The following is an 18,641-nucleotide window of genomic DNA, read 5'->3' as shown; positions in this document are numbered from 1 at the left end:
TGCCAGGAGCTAGTGGGAGGAGGAATGCAGAGAACCTACTTAAGGAGTTTTACTCTGCAGGGATGAAAATGTTTTGGAACAAGATTGGGTGTACAATATTAGGAATGTATGAAATACCACTGAATTGTTCATTGAAAAATGGCTGATTTATGTTACGTGAATTTCACCTCAATAAGTTACTTTAGAAAACAATGTCTGGGGGCACCTGGGTGGCTCAGTCATTAAGCATCTGCCTTCAGCTCAGGGCATGATCCCAGCATTCTGGGATCGAGCCCCACATCAGGCTCCTCCACTGGAAGTCTGCTTCTTCCTCTCCCACTCCCCCTGCTTGTGTTCCCTCTCTCACTGGCTGTCCCTATCTCTGTCAAATAAATAAATAAAATCTTTAAAAAAAAAAGAAAAAAAAAGAAAACAATGTCTGATACTAAAAAGTGCTGATGGGGCCACCTGGGTGGCTCAGTCCGCTAAGCATCTGCCTTTGGCTCAGGCCATGATCAGGTCCCGGGATCGAGCCCTGCACCAGGCTCCTTGCTCAGTGGGGAGCCTGCCGCTGCCCCTGCTTATGCACTCTCTCTCTCTCTCTCTTTCTGACAAATAAATAAAAAATCTTTTAAAAGTGCCGATGAAAAGGTGGAAAAATGAGGACCTTCATATACTGCTGGTAGAAATACAAAATGGTGCAGAGACTTTGGAATAATAGTCTGGCAGTTCCTCAAATGGTTAACACAGCATATGACCTAGCTAGCAATCCACTCTTAGGTACATACCAAAGAGAAATGAAAACATGTCCATACAAAAACCTGTACACAAATGTTCACTACAGCATTATTCATAATAGCCAAAAAGTGAAAATACCCAGATGACCATCAACTGATGGATAAACAAAATATATATTCATACGATGGAATATTACGTTCTAAAATTTACTGTTGTGATGGTATCTGTAAATGTACTAAAATCCACGGGGTTGTACATTTTAAATGAGTGAATTAAGGGGTGCCTGCGTGGCTCACTTGGTTAAGTGTCCCAACTCTTGATCTCAGCTCAGGTCTTGATCTCAGGGTTGTGAGTTCAAGCCCTGAATTGGGCTCGACGCTGGGTGTGGGGCCTACTTAAAAATGAATGAATGAATGGAGTGAATTATATCTCAATAAAACTGTTAAAAGTGTTCTGAGAGTAGGAAGTAGCATCTTTACTTTTTCCTTTTGTATTCCACATGGTACTCACCTTTGCCATCACATAAATGGCACACATCAACAACTGGTCCAGATGTCTGTCCATCATAAGTTCAGGACACTGAATTATGGAGAATTCAAAACAGGTCCAGATTTTTTTCCTCAGTTCATCTGAAATATCCAGTTTAGCACAAAGATCCCGAAGGCGGACACCTGCCAAGTGGTAAACCTGGTAGATAAACAAAAACATTTCAAACTTTGTTTACCTAACACTTACATTCCCAAGCTTCTGCTCTCATAAGGGCACATGAAAAATTACCTTTCTAAAGAAAAGTGATAAAGAGCTGGTCTTCCTAGGTCTAATACTGCTGCTGGTTAAAGGTGGGCCTTGTTTCTGCTGGTGTCCACCTGGGGAAATCTGTTGAATGGCCACCTGACCAGGGACTTGCAAGGTTGTTCCTGTCACCTGTTGAGAGCTCAAACTTCCAGCCAGGGCCTGAGCACTCAGGGGCTGGATGGAGCCAGTCACAGCTTGTGCCTGCCCTCCAACATTGACCTGGACTGGGAAGAATGTTATCCCTCCATTTTCATTCGCAATACCTACAGTTTGTTAGGGAGAAAATAAGGCTGATGAAAGGTTCTCCAAGCATGGGTTTCCAATATCTCCCCTCCTTCCCCCTCCACTCTTATATTGTCATTGCAGCCAAATCTCAGGTGACTTTTCAATAAATGCCACCAAGAAAGAACTCAATATCCCACTCTGTCTTCCTTACCTTGCACAGGAATGGTCACTGTTTGTCCATTGTTGGCTGTGACAGTGGCTGTTGCCATGGTGACCAAAGTCTGTCCAGGAACTGGCGTGACAGAAACAGCATCCCCAGATACATTCTGCACAGGGACAGCATTGACTAGGGGTTGTGGGGGAAGGCGCCCGGGTGTCCCTCCATCAGAGGGGCTATCATTCTCAACAAATAGCCGTCTTCTGGTAGAGCTGGCTGTGGGGGAGCTGTATCTATCATATAATGTGGCCGGAGATGTTATGCCTAGGGTCAAAAAAAAACCCACAAAAAACAGTTCAACTCAAGGAAACTCAGATCTAACTTCCGTCCAAGCTCTGAAGTTCAAAACTAATCAGTGTCTGAAATACTTCATAATTACAGGGGTTATACCATAGCTACATTCAGCTAATGAAAATTCAACCAGACACTATTAAGAGCAAAATTTGAACACGGGAATTTTTCTCTATTTGTTTCACAATGCTCCCTACACTTCATTCCAGCTTCTGCTAAATCAAACCAAACTCTGCCCTCTACTGCTACAGAACCTTGATGACTTAGGGGCAATTTAAAGAATTATTCTACTTTCCTATGATACTTTTGACCATATTCAATTTCTGCCTAACACTCATGTATGATGTGATTTCACCGTAAAGCCACTACTCAACAAGGGGACTTGATATTACTATGACATCATCTGGATGCATTTCCCCCCAGTTTATCAGTTTTCATCTTTGTCTTTTTCCACATACAGAAAATTACTAAAAATAATGTTCTTCAGCAAGAATGAATATATGTGTTTTGGACTCAATTAAGCTTTTATTATATTTTTTAAACAACTTTATTGAGAGACAAATCACATACATTTTAATCACTTAAATTGTACAATTCAATGGTTTTTGGTATATTAATTAGTAGTTTCTTTAATATAAATACATAACATATAATTTGCCATTTTAAAAATTTTTCTGTGTACAATTCAGTGGCATTAATTCCATTCACAATACTGTGCAACCATCACCACTATTTCCAAAACTTCATCATCATCCTAAATAGAAACAAACTCCATAATCCTCATGGCACAGTCTGTTGTGAAATATTCACATCAGTGGCTGAATTTTTTTTTTTTAAGATTTTATTTATTTGTTTGACAGAGAGAAAGAGAGATTGACCACAGAAGCAGGGGGAGCGGCAGGCAGAGGGAAGAGAAGCAGGACCCTGGGATCATGACCTGAGCCAAAGGCAGATGCTTAACCCACTGAACCACCCAGGTGCTCAAGTGCTGAATTTTCAAGCAGCATTCCTTTCCTCCTATGTCCAACAGCACATCAGGTTTTTTTAAATTTAAAAATGTATGTAGGGAGGTCATAAGGGGACTGACAGGAGTAATCCTGACAGACTATAGCTTAATATGTCAATTTCTCAATGGTAAAAAGCCAATAAACTCACTAGATTTGTATTTGGAACAAAGCTGCAGTCGGAAAGAATGCATTATGGTAACTATCTTGTAGAGCATTAAGAGACCTCGAAATTGGAAAAGGGGTAAGTACAAAGAAAATGAAGTTTAAAGTCAAGTCCTAATCCACAGACTAGGGAGGAAAAATTACAGCAACAGGACTGAGGAAGACCAGCTGTCAGATCTGTGGGTCTGAAGTGGATAAAAGCAGAAAAATAGTTAAGCCATTATGATTCCTCTTCCCAAAAATAAATAAATTATCATATAGATCATCCATGTTTATTGAGTATGCACTGACATAAAGTGATTCCTGATTTTAAAACAGATCTTTTGTCTATAGCCAGTGCTCATCAATTACATTAAAAGGTTGATCTAGAAACAACAATATCCTTCTAATTGCATCCAAGGATCTAGAACTCTCTGAATTTACAGAATCTTAAAATCTTAAAAAATTCACAGAAAGCATCTGGAATTCTATCATCCAATCATAATTATTCTTAATAGTTTGGTTTTCCCATTTCAGCCCTTCTATATGCTTGTATGTAAACAGACTTCAAATATAAGAATCACATTAATATATAGCATTTCCTTTTTATAGTTATGTGTTATTACATGCATCCTCCTTTGTTCTTAAATATTCTTCAAAAGCATTACTTTTAAGTGATCTTTGTGGTATTATAATGCATGAAATAGTTCTTCTATATAAACTCTATTAACTTCACTTGTAGTTTTAGATAGAATTTCAATTCCCAGATACTAGGTTCCCAAATATTTCCCCTAGTATTTTAAACTTACTTCTTCCAAGTCCTCCAGTATCAGCACGAACTTCACTCACCCTTCTGGGAGTCAAAGGAGAGCCAGCAATACAAATATCATCTGCTCTTTCCAGATTCTGAGGTGGCATAACCTATAAAGAATGATATACACATAGTGTCATTATTCAAAAAGACATTTTCAGTAGAAATACAGTCACAATCTCAGGCAAAAGATAATTTGGCTCACCAGTTATTCACCCTAAATAAAATCGGCTGTCTTTTCCATTTTCATACTGAAGTTGAAAAAAAAAAAAGGCTTAAAAAATTCAAAGCTAACAGCTAAACACTAATATGAATCAGTCTTCATTACTGATTTAGAGAATACCAACCATTCTAATGTACAGAAACTTCACTAGAAAATTAAGCGAGAACACTGAATTCTTACTCTGGCACTGAAACCTTGAAGCAATCACACATTATTTCTGACTCATAGACTTAGGGGTTTTTCCTTAGATACAGGGGTGACTGTACCATATTAAACCCAATTGCCACCCTCCCATTTCCCATAATGAAGACACTAAGTTTAACTGCTCTCCGTGAAACAAGAATATAAACAGACTAAATACTGATGTACTTTTGTTACAGAAAGATAAGGTATCTTCACAAACCTCTTCACAAGTAGGAACTCTGTTTTCATTGTCTCGAATCCTGTCCCAGAGGGGAGACTCTGGTTTCCATGCCAAATGATCCAAGATCTGTTCTTCAATCTGGTTAAGGTGTTTTACCACCTCTCTACAAAGACCATCTTCCGCTCTAATGAATACTTCTATCACCTGAAATTTAAAAATGCCCTGGTTTAATAATTATTTTTGTCACCACAAACTTGTTTAAGTGTGAAAATGGGTAAATTTTGTTTTTTTACATATTTATAGATACAAGAGATAATTCATCAAAAGTTACAAATCTAAATAATAGTACCATTTTGAAACAGCTGGTCTTCCTTTCACTGTCTTTATAAACAATTATTCAAAATTCATGTAGGAATTATAGAAAATATTTTGTATAATGGCATATTTTAAACATTTTTCAAAGAAAAAAGATGCCTTTTCTATTAAGGCTGAAAAATATTACTCTTAAAATTTCACATTTAAAAACTCTAGGGGCACCTGGCTGGCTCAGTTAGTAGAGCATCTGACTCAGTCTTGGGATTGTGAGTTCAAGCCCCACATTGGGTGTAGAGATTACTTAAAATAATAATAAATACATAAATAAGTAAATAAATAAAACAAAAATTCTAAACATTCAATCCATGCCACTAAAAAAATTGATTTTGACTACTGTATTAGAATTAAGATAAACCTATACACTAAATCGTTATCAAGACAGAAACAATTACCAAATAAATGCCATCACTCTGCATTTCTACATAACATGTAACAGAGAATTTTTTTCTTCCAAAAGACACTTTTCAGTGTTATTTCCATAAAATAAAAAAAGGTTGGGGCACCTGAGTGGCTCAGTCAGGTAAGCATCTGTCTCTTGATTTAAGCTCAGGTCTTGATCTCAGGGCAGGCATTGGGCTCCGCATCGGGTGTAGAGCCCACTTAATTAATTGATTAAAATAAAAAATTTAAAAAGGTTGCTATATAAGATTAGCTACTGATTTGTTTGCTACTTTTTTTTAAAGGCTTCTTAGCCAATAAAATGAAAGTATTCTAAAAGCCTATAGCAGATAAAAGGAAGAATCAAATGAAGCTTTTACCCCAAATAGGTCTTTATACGATCTTAGAAGAATTTAAATAGTTCTTAAGACTCTATTTCCTCTCCCCAGAGAGAGTAAAAATTATTAAATTTATAATTAAAAAGAGAAGAGATGTACTTAGGTAGCAAAATGAATTAGCTGGCTAACACAGGAAGTTGGTCACATCTACAATTTCCTCAGCAGTATCAGATTTTTAAAAATACCTTATAAAAATGATAAAGTGGCACATCAAATATTTCAGTAATAAATGGAAAATTCCCAGGAGGCTTATAAGAAAAAGTGACGACCTCAAGGCAGCAGGCCAAAAGCGATCTATGGAATGCATCTTGTTCCAGAATGCCCTATAAAACAAAGTTATTAATATTTAGAAACATTAGCCTACTCTAAGAAAGACATTTGCTACCCTGTAAAGTTAAATAAAAATATCAAAGGAAGTCTTACTTTGTGAGTTAGTGAGAAGTATGTGCTTACTTTCTTACAGAACTTTTCTTAATAAATAAGCCCATGTTTTACCAAAAAAAAAAAAATACTAAAAGAATGTATAATAACTTGCAAAAATCTTACATATTGTGAAATATAGCTGATAAAAAATTATATCCCTAACAAAAATATACATACGCCCTACTACTTAGGGCAATAATAATGTTTGGAAAGAGGTTACAAAACAGTATTTACAGTTAAGAGGACACTGTCAGAAAAAGATGGCTGGAAGGCAGGGGACTGGCTAGATGGTCATGGGTCACAAGTGTACATACTTCTCTCAGGAGACATAATCACATTTCCCCTACGCTTTTTTTGGTTATTAATTTTCCATATCTGTACATAAACATTTACTATTTTTGAATTAAAAAGCTACTTAGACACCAAAAACATAGGCAACAGGAGAAAAAAATAAATCGGCTTTGTCAAAATTAAAAGCTTTTGTCTATCAAAGGACACTATCAGTGAAGTAAAGAGACAACCCAAAGAATGGAAGAAAATATTTGCAAATCATATATAAGGGATTAATATCCAGAATACATAAAGAACTCCTACAACTTGACAAAAAAATGGCAAACAATTATATATTGTTGATTATGAATAATATTCTGAATACTATTCAGCCTTGAAAAGGAAGGAGATTCTAACACATGCTAAAAATGGATGAACCTTGAATACATCATGCCAAGTGAAATATGAGAGACACAAAAGAACAAATATTGTATGATTATACCTAGAACAGGTTAATTGGTGGAGACAGAAATTAGAGTAGAGATTACCAGGAGCTCAAGAGAGGTGAGAATGGGGAGTCACTGCTTAATGGCTATAGACTTTCAGTTGGGGATGATGAAAAAGTTCTGAAGATGGCTGGTGATGAGGGTTGCACAACACTGAATTTACTTAATGCCACTGCATTGTACACTTAAAAATGCTTAAAATGGTAAATTTTCTGTTATGTATATCTTACTACAATAAAAAATTGTTTAGTAAGGTTCTTAGGTGGGTATACAGGTATCCACTTATTATTAGCCCCTAAACTGCAGCTGTGTTTTATACACCATTCCGTATATGTTTAAAAATTTAAAAATTTGTCTTAACAGCCTTTTAAATTCCTATAGCCATAATTTCATGTATAAAAAAGAAATGTAAATAGTTACAAGAAATTAGAACAATTATCGGTCAGTTTTATAATTTTCTCTAAAATATTTTAAAAAATAGTTTTTAAAAATCACTTTCATTGATGTCATTAAAAGTAAATACTACTTATTTTAAAATCAATTTATATTTCTTGACTAAGGAAATCTAGAAAAAACAATTTTCTTGGTCAAAGAGCAATGGCTGAATATTTATGTTAAAGTCCTATCTAGACAATACTCAACTTATTTTTGCCTAACAAGGCTTATTCGGGGAATGTGCCAGTTACTAAGTTCATGCATTCTAAAAACTCAACTTACGTTGAGTCTTTGCCCACAGAAGCCGTGAGTTCTAGTACACGGCCTGCCTCACTGAGAAACACCAAGTGGGGGACCAGAGGCGAAGACACTCAAGACACGGGTTTCCTCAGCTGCCAATCTTACTCCCTCAAAGCTACGGTTTTATCTTTTGTATAGTTTAGGCTGGGTTTTGTATGGGTAGCGCTGAAAGGAAACTACATTTTATTGTGCTGACCAATACATTGGTGATTTACTCACAGATAAATCCATGTCTCCCAGTCTTTTCTGTTCCTGTTCAATAACAGATTCTAATACTTTATAATAAAGCATCTCTGCAAAACGAAAATGTTTGCTGGCAATTTCTGCATAAATAAAAGACAAAAGTCACATGCAAAGAACATATTGTAGAAAGTGAGAGTCTACCCCATTCCCTGCCTACAAAATAAAAGCCAACCAATTACTTCATATATATGCACTTCCTACAGCTGCTGTTCCAATCATTCCTAAGATTTCTTAACTTTCTTCACAGTAACCATAGTAATAGTAATATTTTTCTAAAACTATGAAATGAAATTTTTTTTTTAAGATTTTATTTATTTGACAGAGAGGGAGAGAGCACAAGCAGGGGCAGCAGCAGGAAAAAGAAGAAGAAGACTCCCCATTGAGCAAGGAGCCTGATGTGGGACTCGATCCCAGGACCCTGGGATCATGACCTGGGCCGAAGGCACACGCCTAACCCACTGAGCCACCCAGGCGCCCCTGTGAAATGAAATTTGCACTTAAAAACTGTAACAGCATTCCATTAAGAGTCACACTTTTTTTTTTTTGGTAAGTTTGAACTGAGCAGCTCTATGCTAAGAGGTATATATAATTGGTTTACTATTCCACTCACACTTGGTGCTAATTCATAACATCAGACAACTTCTAGAACAGGTATGGGCATGAAACAGCTGTGTCTTCTGAACTTATTCTCAATATTTTGAAGAATCACTATACTTCTAAATTTAATAATGTCCCGTCTACAAATGAAACTAAAGATTTTGCAAAGCACCAAACATCAGTCTACATTTTCTAAGGAGAAGGGCCCAGAAACCACTTGGTTGACAGGAAAACTGGACATCCATATTCTAGCCCTCAACCTAAAGTCCTAAATCTATCTTCATATTTGTGATTCACTTACCAAGAAAGGACTCCATGTAGTTAAATCTCAAAGATGAGAACAAGATGGACAGTGGGAAGCCCTACCTTTAGAATTACTGACATCCTCATCTGACTGGCAATGCTGAGAATATATTTCATACATTTCCTTCAATCTGTTGGCAATGGCCTGTGTTGGATCTCGGGAACACGTCCTAAGGGGAAAAAAAAAAAAAAGAGTAAGAAATTATCCAACTGAAAGGTCTCCCAGTCACAAAGTAACAAACTATTTAAACTCTGTAATTTTACTAACCTGTAAATATAAGCTACCTTGAACAAAAACTACCCATTTCCCAAATTACTCTAGGAAATCCCATACCTCCTCATCAAAGGTGCTGGTATAACCCCCGTAAGTGAAGACCGTGTTTCTCGGGTGGAGCTACACCTTTACCGCGGTCACGTTCAGCAGCCTTGACCGGCCCCCACCTACCCTAACACCTGCAATCACCGGTAACAAACACAACTGCCTTCAACTGTTTCCTCAGAGGGCAGTACAAGCCCCATTAGGAACTCCTGGAAGAAAACAGAACGAGGAGGTATATGACTACACTACAGACTCATACAAGCCATTACTGGCACTCTACATCTCTTCCTCCAAAATGAGGTTTCTTTCATTGGTTTCTTTTTTTTTTTTTTTTTAATTAGAAAGGCAATATTCTTTCAATGCAGAAGCATTATACAAATTATCACGTGGGCCTCTGTAACATCGTCTTAGGTTTGTTTGTTTGTTTATTTTAGGGATTAACACACCCTTTTGGCTTGTTTTTAAATATTTTTAAGGTTTAAAATTCCTAGTAGGAGTTCCTGGTAGGAAAACATTATGTGAATGAATGAATACCCAATGGGAAATCACTACAGAATGGTTGGGTTGCACATGGGGCAGAGGGGTGGGGATTCTCTTCACAGCACCCCAGCTTTTTCTCCATGAGAAGGTCAGAGGTACACTGTATTACTGCAATATCTATTTGGTGATCTAAGTTGTTTTTTCCTTCAGCAAGGGTTTTATTCATCTGAAGGGCACTATGCTTGACCTCCAAATTCGACAATTTACTGATGAGATTCATAAGCTTTGGGTTGCTCTGATATTTGACACATTTGCTGGGTTCCGGGCCACATCCCAGAAGGCCACCGTAACTTCTGGATCCTGCGTGGTGGCAAGAACCTTTGGGTCACTAAGAATTTCATTGAGGCCAGGCTTCCCTGCCATTCCAGGCATCCCTACAGGAAAGCAGCCCAGAAAAGAGCCAGTCTGGGCTCCTGACCGTCATCTGGCTTCCTCCTCCTTCTGGGCTCCCTCATGTTCTTCCTGAACCTTTTTAACCCTTTCCACTCTTTCTTTGATCTTCTTCACTTTTTCACTCATACTTTCTCTGATGTTTGGCAGTCTTCTGGGCCCTTGGTTGAACTTCTTTCAGCACGCGCTAGCATCTTCATCATAATCCAGTTTACGAGCAAGGACAAAATCATGTGCTGCTTCTTCCCAGTGGCCCAGAAGTCTGTGTGCTTTCCCTTGCCGCTCGCAAAGCTGAGCTGAATCAGGATTTATTTCAACAGCTCTGTCACAGTCTTGGATGGCAGCATTTGGCTTCTGTAATTTGATGAAGACACCGGCTCTCCTGGCATACAGAATGGCCAAGCGAGGATTCAGCTTGATGGCATCTGTCAGCAAGTCAATGGCTTTCTGTAGTTCACCATCATTTAGGGCATCAATGGCAGCCACTTTTTATCATTTGCCTGATCCATCATTTCCCTAGTCATCTCTACATTGTCATCTCCTGTTTCTTGAGGGCCATCAGTATTTGGTTCAATCACACCTTCACTGTCAATTTCTAGACCACTTTCCTCACTTGATGGTTTGTCTGCCTTTATGTTTTCCTCTGCCTTCTATCTGTTTTTTCTTTCTTGATATTTTCTTGTGATTTAGTTTTAGGAGTAGCCGGTAGTATTTTACCCTCCATGCTCTCCACCCACTCCTTTAGGAAGCACATCTCCTCGGTGTGCAGAATGCTCGGATCCTGCTTACACATTTTCACAAAGGCCTGAAGCTCGCACACTTTGTGGGGGTCCCTGGCCCAGAGGTCGTGGGAAGTGGTGGGCACAGCAGAGGTTGTAGCCCTGTCCAATTCCAGGTGCCAATGCTAGCTCAGCATGACCGTGCTGAAGCAACTATGTTTTTATCCTGATCACAAATACACATACTCACTGTAAAAGCTTAGCAAGTTTAGAAAATTACAAAGAAAAATCAGTTATAATCCCGCTAGAGTTAGCTACTAAATATCAGATTCAAGCAGAATTTTATTTATGAACACACACAGGTACCTTTTAACAGAAAACAGGACTCTGGTTTTACCTAATATTTACTGGTAATATTTAACCCCACTAATGGTGTTTAAGATTAAAGAAGCTGCTACGCCTAGAGATTCTAAAGACATCTGTAGATTATCAGTCAGTCTTCTAAAATGTATTTATAAAATGCTTCTGTATTCTACGTAAACAAGGTGTGAGAAACATGACTTAGGAAGAGGCCATACAGCCATAGCCTACGGGGTATTAATCACAATCAAGTTTATAAATAAAGCAGACTTCATGGTATTTAATGAGTCCAGCTGTGAATAAAAAATTACGAAGTGTGTATACTGGGCCTTCTTACACTATACCACCAGAAACAAAATGGGCTCCTATAGGGTCTACGCCAACAAATCCTATACTTTTTAGAACTAGGAGGGGCCTTGGAGGTAATTTTTTCAAATAAATTGCAAAAACTATGCACAGGTCATAAGATTCAGTCTATTATGCTTTTCACTAAAGCTCAATGTTATTCCCACCAGTCTTAGGCAGATGAAAGGACTGAAGGCAGTTAACTTCGCTTTCAGGGTAAGGGTATTCTATAGAGCCTACAGAAGTTACTGCAGTTTGACATTAGTTATGAATGAAAGTGTTTATCTTTTCAAATCTGACCCACCCCTCAGAAATATGCTCGGGTCCAATCCTCTTCATGGAGTCCTTTGACAACTCCCATCTTTATTGATCCTTCTTTCCCTGAAATCTTAAGGTAAAACAGTTGGTAACAATTTGGTGCTTTCGTCTACAGTGTAGTGTTGTTAGTTACCGTCTCCTATACTACATACAAGAAATCTGAGTGCAGTGGGCTGAATATTTGTGCTCTCCCTCCAAATTCTTATGTTGAAACCTAATCCCCAATGTGATGGTATTTGGCAGTGGGGCCTTTGGGAGGCGATTAGGTCATGACGGTGGAGCCCTCATGAATGGGATTAGTGCCCTTATAAAAGAGGCCCTGGAGAGCTCCCTCGCCTCCTCACACCACATGAGGACAGCAAAAAGACCAGGAAGCAGTTCTCACCAGACACTGCATCTTGGCACCTTGATCTTGGACTTGCAGCCCAAAGAACTGTTAGAAATTAATTATTGTTGTTTACAAGTCACCCATTTCTATGGTCTTCTGTGATAACAGCTGGAACACACAAGATACTGAGGAAAAATGATCACCTTCTATTCATACATCCCACGTTACTATGTCCTCCACAGACTAACAACAGGGTCTGCGCATGCAACTGGTATACGATTAATAATGAGTGAATTAAGGCACTAAAAGTTAAAAAATTATAACAGAAAATGGTCAACAATCAAATCTTAGAAGGCAAAAAGGGCTCAAACTAACCTTAGAATCTGTTCCAGTTTCTCACTCGGTGCATTCCTAAGGCCTGTTAGCATGGTGTGAAGACGGCTCAAGCTGTGTGTTGCCGTAGACACGGGGGTCACACAAGGGCTATTATCCTTCATGTACTTCACCCCGGTAAGTGGTGTGGAGATTCTAAGTGCTTTAGACTAAATGGGGGGGGGGGTAAAGAGGGAGATAACATTATTTTAGGTCAGAATGACTTTCAATTACTACATAAATGAGAATTTAAACCAATCAGACTTTATCGATAAATTTCAGTGATTCAAATATCACCATTCTTGGAACTGAAACGTAACAACGCCACTGGGAGCCACCATCCTCCATGTGAAGATGTGTGAAAGGACAATTTGTATTTTAGCCAACTAGGAAGTTTGTCTCTTAACAGTTTAACCCTTAAGGAGAGCCTGGGTGGCTCAGTCGGTTAAATGCCTTCAGCTCAGGTCATGATCTCAGGCTCCTGGGATCGATCCCCACACGGGGCTCCCTGCTCAGCAGGGAGTCTGCTTCTCCCTCTCCCCCACTCATGCTCTCTCTCTCTCACTAATAAATAAATAAAATCTTAAAAAAAAAAAAAAAGTTAAACCTTTATGATAAGGCATAGTTCCCTAGTATCCCTACTTCAAACCTAAGCCGAAAGACACAAATTAGCAATAATCTTATATTAAGAACATCTCTGAAACACAGAATTCCACAGCTCCCATCTATTACTTTTTTCTGACTACTCACAGATTAACAAAAGAAAGCAGTGAATTAAACCTGGCCCAGATGAATTCCATGATTTAACAAAAGCCCACCTAAATCATCAAATCTGCTTCAGAGAGGTGGGACGAAACAACCCTCCTGGACGAAAACACACCCTGACACAGAACAAACAGCTTGCTTCAGCCTTCCTGCCCCTCCTTTACCTTTAGTTACAGGAATCTATCCATCTTTCCCCCCTAAAGGAGACAGACCTTCAGGGAAATACATTTAAGTCAACTTTCTTGAATATAAATACGAAAATTATATGACTTAATGTCTGAGAATTTAAGCATGAATACATATACTAGTGAAACATCTTTTCTACTTTTTTCTAATAAACTCTGAAGGGTTAAGACAGTTTAAGAGTGTTTGTCAATATTCAGGATAAACTATATTTCCCTACGTAGTAAGTTTATTTATTTATTTATTTATTTAAAGATTTTATTTATTTATTTGAGAGAGAGAGACAGCCAGCGACAGAGGGAATACAAGCAGGGGGAGTGGGAGAGGAAGAAGCAGGCTCCTAGCAGAGAAGCCTAATGTGGGGCTCGATCCCAGAACGCTGGGATCACGCCCTGGGCCGAAGGCAGACGCTTAACGACTGCGCCACCCAGGCGCCCGATGTAGTAAGTATACTTATTCTAGAGATAGTTGTAAAAACACATAGCAAAATTTTCACCCGGCACAACAAACTATTCAAGTTTAATGCAATATAGATAAGCACAGAAAATCACCATACAGACAGAAATCTATATGCTTCCTCTGTGACTTAAACAGGATAGAGCCAAGACTTCCTTCCACTTGGTTTCAAAGAAATTAATTTTATAAATTTTTTAGATCAGTAAGATGATCTGGGTAGGTTAACTACATTCAGAAGGCTACTCCCTGCTCTACCCAGCTTCCTCCCTAAGAACCAGTGCTTTTTCCTTGCCCATGTACAGGAAAGCAACAGCAGCCAGCAGCGTCTCACACCGGCCACAGGGAGCAGTGCGTCTGCGAAGGGAACAAGGTAGGACAACCACAAACAGCTTTCTGCCCACGGTCCCCAACGTCAGCCTGTGGCTTCTTGGGAGCACTGTTTAGTTCTGGGCTTAAGGCTTCCTGTGCACTCCGATCAAGGAGTCTTTCTTTGATTCAGGTATAAATATTGATATTTTTAAATGTTAGGATATTCCTTTTCCAAGTAAAGACTTCTAAATCTTGGAGACCCCGCTATCCTTAGACCTCTCTTATTCTCCATCAGCTTAGACTGCCAGGTAACCTCTCTTCATTCCATGGCTTTAAAAGCCACCTATATCCTGATGTCTCCAGACCCTACACACCCAGCCCTGACCTCTGCTGTGAACTCCAATCTTGTATATCTAAACTGCCTACTCGACTTCACTGTAGGACACCTAAAAAAAAAAAAAAAAAGGCATCTCAAACTAACATACCATCCTAATGTCCGTACTCTGGGTTTTTTCCCCTAGACTTGCTCTTCCCCCTGAATAAATGTCAACAGTAACTATTCAAGGAATGCCTACTATGCGCCAGGCACTGAAGACAGCGTGGATCACGGTCCTTATGAAGCTGATATTCTAATGCAGGGAGATGCCTAACAAGTGATTTTTTTTTCTATCTTTGTATCTATCTACTTACTGTAAGACAATTCTTTCTACACACCCACTTGCCTTAAGACAGTGACAAATACTAAGAGGAACACTAATTGCAGAGTAAGAGGGAAAGGAAGTGCTGAAGGCTGGGGAGGAAGCTGGTGGTTATTATTCTGTACAGTGGTCAGTCTATCAGCGACCTGAATGAAGTGAGGAAGTAAACCACATGAATATCTCGAAGAAACATGTTCTAGGCAGAGGAAGCAGCAAGAGCGCAGGCTTTGAGTTGGGGTATGCTTGGCATATGTGAGGAATGAGAACAGAGGTTTATGTGGCGTGAGTGCAGCGGGTGAGAAAGAGACTGGCAGGAGATGGATTCAGAGGGGCGGCAGGGCTGGATCACTGAAGACCGTGGAGGCCTTCGTAAGGACTTCAGCTTTCACACCATTTATGAATTGGAGTCATCACTGTCTTCCTTCTCTGGATCCAAGCCATCAGGCAATCCTGTGGGTGTCCTCTCCCTAACAGAGCCCCAGTACAACCACTGCTCTGGTCCAAACCACCGTGAGCTATCACCAGAACTGCAACAGCCTCTTAATTCCCTTCTTCCACCTTGCCCCCTGAAACACCTCCTCCTCATGAGACCTTTAAAAATGTCAATCAGACTGATTCAGTCACTGTTTCCCATAACACCTTCCTAATGGCTTTCCTCCCAATCAGGGGAAAGGCAAAAATCCTTACTACAGCTTCCAAAGCCCTATATGGTCCTCCTGTCCCTTGTGCCCACCCGACCCTCACTTTTTAATCACTCTTTCACTCATTCTATTCCTACCACATAGCATTCTCACGGTTCCTCCAAAAAGCCAACCATGTTCCCACTGCAAGGCTTGGCACTTGTTCTCTGGGCTTCCAAACCACATTTCCCAGCTCTTCACATGACTTGCTTCCTCACTCACTTCACATCTGTTGATGTCACCTCCTTTCCCCACCACCCCATCTCTAGCAGCCCAAGGCCCCCTCACTCTCCCTTCTCCCCAATACTCTGTACTACTACTCTACTTTACTTTTCTTCATATATCATCATCTGATGTCCTACATATTTACTTGCTTGGTTATCTATCTCCCCACATTGGAATATAAAACAGGATATTCATGGCTGTTTTGTTCACTGGTGTATCCCCAGTATCCAGGACACTATCTGGCATGTAGAATACCTTTAAAATATTTGTTGAATGAATAAGCAAACCAGTCTTAAGTCTGATCTTACAGGTGAGTTACCCCTTGGAATTATCCACACTGCCGCTGGAAGCACTTTTCAGAAGCTGTATATTTTCTGTGAACATCTCACAACAGAAGGGAAACTTAGTCTCACTCACCCTAAGTATATGCAAGAAATAACACCATGATCCTGAAACTCAGTTTAACAGAATTTTCCTAAAGACTACAGATTCTCAGTTTCTCTAGTGTCTAGATGAAGGCACCCCTCAGGTCAACTGACGTTTTCTATGTCTACTATGTTCAAGAAGTAACAACTGCATGTTACTGGCCCATTTTTTCAAAACCAAGAGCTATCAGCATGATACACTCATTTAAATTTATATTAAATGCTCTCTCAGATCTACCCCAAAACTTTGGAAGTTGATGTTAACAAAAATTAAATCAGTAAACACAGAGACAACTTTTTCAATTAAGTATGACCAGCGTTTTCTTTTTCATACTAGAGGAAGTACTACATACATACACACACACACACACACACACGCACCCATGTAAAACGTCCAGCACATCTGCTCCTGCATTTCCTCTCTCCTGGCCCTGGCCAGCTCACCTTGTCGAAGTGCTGCTGCAAGATGTTTTTCATCTGCACCCTTTCAGCCGTCTCTGTTCCTGAACCAGAATTCAGACACCTGGAGAGAGTCCCAATTTCCTCTTCAGCATCCTCTCCAAGAAATATCCTTTCATCTAAATTCCCAACAGATAACACATACTCCTCATAGGCCTTATTGATGGCTTTACTATAGGGGGGAAAAAAAACAGAACAAGAGACATGTACACTCACAGAAATGCCATTTCAGTTCATGTTTTAGGACACTTATTTCACTTTTTTTATTTACTAAGAAGTTCTAATAATTTTGTGAAAGCTAAACTGCAGATCACTGCTAATAATAAAAATTGGGGTGTACGAAAGGCAAGCTTGCTAGACCATGCCGCTCCTCCGTACAGGTGTACTTTGCGGACAGTGTTTCAGGGTGGGTGCCCTGTGCCCTGGCAGGTGTAGTTTCTAGTGACATGTTGAGTTATCCTTCCTAGCTGCTCTAGGCATCTGTGAAGACCTCACAACTTTCCCATCATCGTTTTTAACCTATATAGTTCCAAAAGAATTTATCTCAAAAATTATGGTCCAAAAGCTTAACTATTAAAGCTTTAAAGAACAGCCACACAATTTTCAATAAATTTAAAACCATGTGCTTAGACTAACAGTTGATGGAATTTTTTACTGCTTTCCTATGTTCTCCCACAAAACATATTCCAAATTTCCAGGGTACAAACAATAAAAACAGTAAACTCTGAGATTTTCTAAGTATAAAATTTAAAATATTAAAAAGAGTTTGATAACAGAAGTACTCACAAACTCTCTCCAAAATTCCCAGGTTCTAAAAACCCCGTAAGATTTTCTTCTTTTCCCTTAAGGAGCTATGATGAAAGAAAAGATCCTTAAGTCATCATATTAAAACAAATCTTTCCCTGGAAATATTTTCACATTACTTCTTTACTACTTACAAACCTTTTTTTCATAAAGTTTCCTAATATAGGGTTTCCAGAAATGTTCTTTTATTCCCTTTGCTTCCAAAACGAGGCCATCATGTAAGGAACAGAGTTTCTCAATGACACAAGGTGGGTCGGAGGAAGGTTTAAAATCCTTAGCATGAAAATCTTCAGACAGGCCTATAATGAATAAGATCACAGAACAGAGAGATCAGGTAGCATTCAATGAATCAAATTGTAATAAACGAAAACACAGAGTCTAATCAGCATGTGAGTTAGCGTGTAAGTATTTAGGAAACAGTATATAAGGGCCTAATTTGACTCTAAATATACCTCAAAAATAGCAAATAGACAAAAGAAAACATATGCAGTAATCTCTTCAACATCATCCTTGGCAACATAGTTATGGACATGTCTCCTCGGGCAAGGGAAACAAAAACAAAAATCAACTATTGAGACAACACCAAAATAAAAAGCTTCTGCAGAACAAAGGAAACCATCAACAAAACAAAAAGGCAACCTAGTGAATGGGAAAAGAAATCTGCAAATGATTTATCCAATAAGGGGTTAATATCCAAAATATATAAAGAATTCATACAACTCAACACCAAAAAACCAAACAATCTATTTAAAAAATGGGCAGAAGACCTCAAGAGACATTTTTCCAAAGAAGACATCCAGATGGCCAACAGACACACGAAAAGATGCTCAATATCATTCTTCATCAGGGAAAAGCAAATCAAAACCACAATGATACCACCTCACACCGGTCAGAATGGCTAGTATCAAAAAGACAAGAAATAACAAG

At 38.9% G+C, this 18,641-nt stretch overlaps 1 protein-coding gene and 1 pseudogene across 3 annotated transcripts in view; both read right to left on the bottom strand.

The window, feature by feature from the left end:
- Positions 1-18,641, bottom strand: part of RBL2 (RB transcriptional corepressor like 2) — a 50,444-nt gene that overhangs the window by 14,659 nt on the left and 17,144 nt on the right. For all 3 annotated transcript variants that reach the window (XM_045806794.2, XM_045806795.2, XM_045806796.2), the window contains exons 6-17: positions 17,853-18,013; positions 17,697-17,761; positions 16,896-17,082; positions 12,714-12,880; positions 9,083-9,189; positions 8,096-8,199; positions 6,128-6,265; positions 4,831-4,995; positions 4,203-4,314; positions 1,949-2,218; positions 1,495-1,775; positions 1,228-1,404 (exon numbers count right to left, since the gene is read on the bottom strand). In XM_045806794.2, the coding sequence (XP_045662750.2) occupies positions 1,228-1,404; positions 1,495-1,775; positions 1,949-2,218; positions 4,203-4,314; positions 4,831-4,995; positions 6,128-6,265; positions 8,096-8,199; positions 9,083-9,189; positions 12,714-12,880; positions 16,896-17,082; positions 17,697-17,761; positions 17,853-18,013 (1,934 nt within the window). The remainder of the gene's footprint in view (positions 1-1,227; positions 1,405-1,494; positions 1,776-1,948; positions 2,219-4,202; positions 4,315-4,830; positions 4,996-6,127; positions 6,266-8,095; positions 8,200-9,082; positions 9,190-12,713; positions 12,881-16,895; positions 17,083-17,696; positions 17,762-17,852; positions 18,014-18,641) is intronic.
- Positions 9,653-12,407, bottom strand: LOC123798474 (putative protein FAM10A4; annotated as a pseudogene).

This window comes from Ursus americanus, chromosome 21 (genome assembly GCF_024610735.1).
Source record: "Ursus americanus isolate L20-20 chromosome 21, mUrsAme1.1.p, whole genome shotgun sequence".
Classification (NCBI taxonomy): domain Eukaryota; kingdom Metazoa; phylum Chordata; class Mammalia; order Carnivora; family Ursidae; genus Ursus; species Ursus americanus.
Note: the sequence above shows the minus strand (reverse complement) of the source record. Positions and strands in the feature narration are given on the sequence as shown.